The 6,215-nt window shown below is 43.3% G+C and overlaps 1 protein-coding gene across 1 annotated transcript in view; it reads right to left on the bottom strand.

Annotated features, from left to right (window-relative positions):
- The window catches only part of LOC100543418 (ovocalyxin-32), a 7,334-nt gene extending 7,084 nt beyond the window's left edge, over positions 1-250 (bottom strand). Inside the window, exon 1 of the mRNA XM_010717088.3 lies at positions 3-250. Within this exon, the coding sequence (XP_010715390.1) occupies positions 3-229 (227 nt within the window). The 5' untranslated portion in view covers positions 230-250. The remainder of the gene's footprint in view (positions 1-2) is intronic.
- Between the last annotated feature and the right edge of the window lie 5,965 nt (positions 251-6,215).

Raw genomic sequence — 6,215 nt, 5'->3', positions numbered from 1 at the left:
CCTTCTGCACCTGCCCCAGAACCCGTAGTAGGCTGGGGGACGCCGCTTTGAAGTTCGCGTAGTGTAGCGCTACCCAGGCCGCCTTGGAGGCCTGGCGGTCGCTGGGGTTCAGCGCGTGCATCACGCCCGGAGCGAACGGCCACAGGGGCTGCTCCGCCGCGGCGGGCGGGAAAGAGCTGAGGAGGAGGAGGAGGGCGGCAGCGGGCAGCGCGGCGCCGAGCCCCGGCATGATGCTGGCGGAGCGCTGTGAGGCGGAATCCGGGCGGGACGGTACTAATAGGGGGAGAACGGCCCTCCCTTCCCCGCCCGGGAAGCGCTGCGGGGAACTCCTCACTCGGGTCCTGCCCTTCCCTCAGCCCTCCCACCTGCCGGGGGGGGGAGGGCAAGGGGTTTGCGGACCGGAGATGATGGCATTTGGGTTTGCCTTTGAGCGAAAGCCTAGATGCTTTACGCAGTAAATGATTCTCCCTGTACCAGGTGCAGGGGCAGAACTTCTCGCCTGCCCCACAGTTACGTCCGAGAGGTTCAGGTTTCCTCCTGATTTCACAGTGCAGTGATTCGGTGTACCTGCAGTGACATAGCCTCCGTTTAGAGCACACGTGTTGGTGACAGAAGTTTTGTGGTAGGTCAGGGTCTTAAAGAAGCGATAAGGGCTTAAAATACCTTTTATAGATTCTGGCTGTTAAGTTGGCAAAGCCTGCAAACCCCTGATGTGTCGGTGCTGAGCTGTGAGGCTCTGACCCTGTCCTTCGCTTCCTTTGAGCTTCCTTTGCCCTCGAATGTTCTCCTCCTTTTCCTGCTCTCCCTGTCAGTGTTGCTGTCAGTGATGCGGTTGTTTCCTTTCTCCAGAGCATAACAAAGGCAATGTGAATAACGGGAATCTGAAGTTCAGTGTGGGGACAGAAAGCCTGTACCACAAAGCGGGGACTAAAGGCAGCTTCCATGGCAATTTCCTAAATTGCTGTAGAGATTATGTTGCTATAATTTACTGTTGATCTAACGTGACTCCAATTTATAAACATTTTGCTTGGAAAAATAAAAGCTCAAATGGTTTTGGGTCTGGGGACGTGTTCTTAAACATGACAAACAATGGCGTTTACTGCTTCCACAAAATTTAGAAGTAGTATTTAAGTCTTGTTCCTGTGGGATTCTTTAAGACTGTAATAGCCAGGCCTCGAGTTCTGCTCTGCCTTTTTGTTTCAGACTTTTTAGTGAAGGTAAAAGTGAAGCTCTGCAGCATGTAATATCTGAACAGAAAGAACAGAAGCAAGTGATCCAACTTGAAGTGACATTTCCTGGTTATCTAGGAAGTGGTGCAGGCTGATCTTCTCACTACCACCTTTATACCTCTCATCCCAGATCACTTGGTCCAGAATAAAGAGGATGATGGTGGGGTAAGTAATATGTTAATAACCCTTCTCACTCTCCTTTAACAAACTGTACATTATGGCAAGTTTCCTGTGTTAACATTGTGCTGTGGTTTACATCACACTAATGCCACAGCTGATTTGGATCTTTTAGAAATTGAAGTGAGGGTTGTTTAAGGCAGCTGATCTAAAAAGCATTCTGAGGTTTTCATTTTCTTACCATCTTTTCTCATTCATTAAATGCTTAGAGGCCAGTTATTGCTAATTTGTTTCATATTTTAAGACTATTTCTATATCCTTTGTAAGCGTTTTACAGCAGACCTCACTGGCTCCTAATCACTAGCAGATGACTGTAATGTAATACACGGAATTTGGACAAAATTCAGTGCATTTTGTTTTGCAACATTTCCAGTTCTAACTTCAGTTCTTGCTGGAGTTAAAAACAAGCTCTTTATTTTTTATATAACTTGATTTTAAATGAATTGGACATACCATTTTCCTCCATCAATAACTACAGCTTGAATTTTATTCTCAGTAATTAATTACAAAAGCTTATTGTCTCTGTAATTTGCCTCTCGTTTTGTTTTTTGTTTGTTTTGTTTTCCCCTGGATAAACAAAGCCTTGAACAGTTGGTCTTTTAGTGCATTTCTGGGCTGGCATTGCCAATGGTTAGGCTGAGACTTTAAAATATGGATGTCTTTTTTTTCAGGGAAATTTGGTTTTGAAGGTTTCTGACTATGTTGGTACTTTCTTGTCATGGATGAGATTTTTTTAAAGTTGAACATATGTATTCAGCACCACCAGCAACAGTTTCCATTCTTGCACATCCAGATAGCAGAGTTTTCCCGATGGATTTTGTGTCTTGCCTCAGCTCAGACTGTGTTTTCCTGCAGATGCTCAGAACGTCTGATACATTGCAGTTTTGCAAAAGAAGAGGCAATGTTAAAGCCAAAGTGATGTCTTCTATATTTTGATTGAGCACATAATAGAAAAGCTTTCTAAAAAACTGCGTAACTTAAGTGTTGGTTGGACTACGGGGAGGATTGCAGCGTAGTTGTAATAGTTCTGTTGGGAACTAAAAGAAAAGCAAACAAGAAGAGAGAAAGCAGTTGAAGGTAATTTATGTCTCGATGAATATCCATTGGCTTCAAGGACTCTAACATGGTTTCCCATTAGATTTATGGGATTAGTTTAGATCAGAACTGTTGAAGCCAGGAAATGACAAAAACAGGAAGAACTTGAGAACTATTCATCACTTAAATACGAGTTGTTTGGGGCAGTACAGGGATAACACTTGAAGTGTAAGGGATTATGGTATCTGTGCCAGTAAAGAAGGACTTGTAGGTGTAGTCTTTTTCTTTTTTTTTTTTTTGTTGGTAGTCCTGTTTGATACCATCAAACATTTAAATGTAGAAACAAACTTTCTGAGCATAGTGAAACAGAAGAACATGGAACTTCTCAGTCACCCAAGCTAGGATTGAGAAAGGAAACAAGCTTACAGTGATTGCTGAGTTTAAGACGGTGATATGTTACAACCACGGAGTGTAAATCATTGCAGACTGTTAATTTGTACCAAACATTTTGTTAATCTATTTATGTTGTTTTCTTCTGATTACGGAATGTGCATGGTATTGATAGGACAAGAAGTAATGGCCTCAAGTTGTGCTGGGGGAGGTTCAGCTTAGATATAAGGAAAAAATTCTTCTGTGAAAGAATAGTCAGGCATTGGCACAGGCCGGTGTGGCACAGGGAGTGCTGGGGCAGCATCTCTGGAGTGCTCCAGAACCATGGAGATGTGGCACTGAGGGACGTGGCTCAGTGGGCGTGGCGGGGGTGGGTTGGGGTTGGTGATCTTGGAGCTCTTTTCCAATCGGAATGATTCTGTAATTTCTGTGATACTATCTTTTAGAGAAATCTCCGTTTGCTGACTGGCCCCAGCAAACAAATCCCTTACGTGCTCAGTGAGATAGTCACTATGTGCTCAAGCACAAGCACGAACAATGAACTATACTGCTTAATCACAACTCTGAAAACTAAATGGATCTTGGGCACATGTTCAGACCTGTTTAAAAATGCATGGAAATTAAGGCAGCTGTTTAAAGATTGAATAGAAACGTAATTGAGTATTTAGTGGTACAAATGGCCGTGATGGAAGGAGCTCTGAACGGCTGGGCAGAGCTGGGACGTTTGGCTGGTGTGCCTTTCCTGTGTGCAGTCCTTACAGCCGTGCTGCTGCAGCAGTGATGTTCAGACTGTGCCCAGGATCTCTGAAAGGTGGGGTCTAAAATGAAGGCTTTGAGAGCACAGTTCAGATGGAATTCCCCCCTGCAGCTCTGGATTGATGCTCAGTCATGACCCCTTGCTACACAAACAAAGTATTTTATTTTGTTTGAGGTTTGCATTTGCCTCATAGCTGACAGCAGTAAAAATCACCTTGAAACACTGGTATTTCTGATGCTTTATTTTTAGAGATTCAGCTTATGTCACTGTTAAATAAGCATTGCAACAGAACAATAATTTTTGAATTGTTTGGTTGCACAATGTTTAACCAAGGCAGTAAATGTTTGCACAAAAAGAGAACAACTTCTCAGTGTTTTAAATAAGATGGGGACAAATGGTTGAATTCTTACTCTGCATTCTGTAACACTGTATCACAAACCGTCTTCCCTGTAAGGTGACGTGTTTGCAAAGGTCCAGCAGAGGTAGGAACTGCGAGGAAACACATTTTTCCTGTCTTGCTCACAGCATCCTCCCTTTTGTACTCACGTTTGTGACCGCTGTTCTCTGTGCAGGGAGCATTCCCAGGACTCCACTCCCACAAGGTACAGTGGTTGCTGAAGGTCAAACATCTGCATGATGAAAAGGCAAGGTGAGCAGCACAGCTGGGGACAGAAGCCATCACAGGGGAGGTTTAGGTTGGATATTAGGAGGAAGTTTTTCACCCAGAGGGTGGTGAGGCACTGGAACAGGTTGCCCAAGGAGGCTGTGGATGCCCCATCCCTGCAGGCATTCAAGGCCAGGCTGGATGTGGCTCTGGGCAGCCTGGGCTGCTGGTTGGTGACCTGCACACAGCAGGGGGTTGGAACCAGATGATCATTGTGGTCCTTTTCAACCCAGGATGTTCTGTGATGATCCAGAACAGACAGATCTGGGCAGACAAAAAGAATATCCAATTTCTGCTTCTTTGTTTTTTTTTTCTTCCCTAGGATTCATTGATATCTCTCTAGACCAAAGACAGAGCACACAGATAAGTATTCCATACTTATGTTATTAGACATATCACCCAATTTTCAGCTCTTGCCTACAAAATGGTGTGGTGACAATGTGCACTTGCCTGCTGTTACTCTTCCTGCTGCATTTCCTGTAACACCAGGTGACTCAGTCTTGAGGGGAGTGACCACCTCAATGGCAATAAGGGCAGATCACTTGTCAGCACTTTTTGAGGTCATCTCACAATACTGTGATTTTTTTTTCATGTGGAGGCACATACCTGATTATCACAGTCTATTTATGCAACTTAAAAAAATAAACTGTAATACATTTTTACTCTGAGCATTAGATAAAAGTAGAATAAAAACATTGGAGCGCTTGTCTCTAGTTCTTTGAGCAACTCAGGTATGTTACCTCCTTGGTGTACCATGTGGCTTATTCTTTCACTATTTCTCTCACTGGTCCGTGGTGGTTTTCTTCTCATTGCTTCATCTAGTGATAATCTCGTTTTCTTGGTTCTGATCAGGAATAATTCCTTCTTTGTTCTCTCCTGCATCACTGTATGTTCCCAGAATTTCTGAGAAAATGATTTTTTTGGTTTAGTCATTCTGTTTTGACAAATGTGTATGTGTTTCCTTGTGCATACATGTAAGAACCGTTGTGTTTATTTCTGCACGTTGCGCAGTTGGGTTTAATCAGCAGCGTGATGGTGGGTTTAGGGACCTAACAGCTCTTAGGTATCAGGATTAAAGAAAATACAGAGAAACAACATTGCTTACGGAGTGCAGACTTGAGAGTGGTCAGTGTGATACTTCTCATGAGCCTTGTGGTCACTGAAACAGTATTTATACTGAAAAAAATCCAAGTAACAATTGAAAGCTGTGATCTCAGCTGCAGCTTTGATCCCATAATAAGACCAAATAAAAGACTTTCAACTGCTTAAGGATCAAGGAAAATCTTACACACTGTGTGTGAGAACAGTAGAGGAGCACTATCCAGTAATTTTCGGAGATGTTCATTCCAGCTGGAGAGGCCACACGGTGAGTGTCCCCATTGCTCTGGGTCAGTACATTCAGCTGTCCAATATGTTTTATCACACTGTTTCAGAATTCTGAATTTACACATCAGCAGATTTTTAGGTCAAGCCTTTATAATTTTTCTGATACTTTCTTGACGAGGACTGAGATATCGAGTCGGTGTTCCTGGTAATGATTGGCATACTGGTATGGATCGGGAGAGATATATGCCCAGCTACAGAACAAACCTCAGAGCTGCAGTCATTCTGTCATCTTACATACATGCAAAGTCATTGTGAAGCATGTTGTGCTCTGCCTTTGCATACCTGGACCTGAGACATAATGGCACTGAGCAGTCACTGCTCTTCTCTGGCCATTTGTAGAACACATTATTTTCATCTGATGAACAACAGCTTTTCAAGCACTGTGCTTGTTACCTCTGACTAAAAGCATCTAGTTCATTAGCTGTTCTCCTTCCAATGGGAATATAACGTGATCTGGGAAATTATTCTGCTGTTTCACTAAATCAAAATGAAATGTCAGGGATTTTGGTTTGATAGCCTCCCAAGGCTTAAGGAAAATGCAATTTCTGGCAGAAACCAAATTAATATTTTATATCTC

This window comes from Meleagris gallopavo, chromosome 11 (assembly GCF_000146605.3).
Source record: "Meleagris gallopavo isolate NT-WF06-2002-E0010 breed Aviagen turkey brand Nicholas breeding stock chromosome 11, Turkey_5.1, whole genome shotgun sequence".
Lineage (NCBI taxonomy): Eukaryota > Metazoa > Chordata > Aves > Galliformes > Phasianidae > Meleagris > Meleagris gallopavo.
This window is presented reverse-complemented; position numbering and strand designations above follow the sequence as displayed.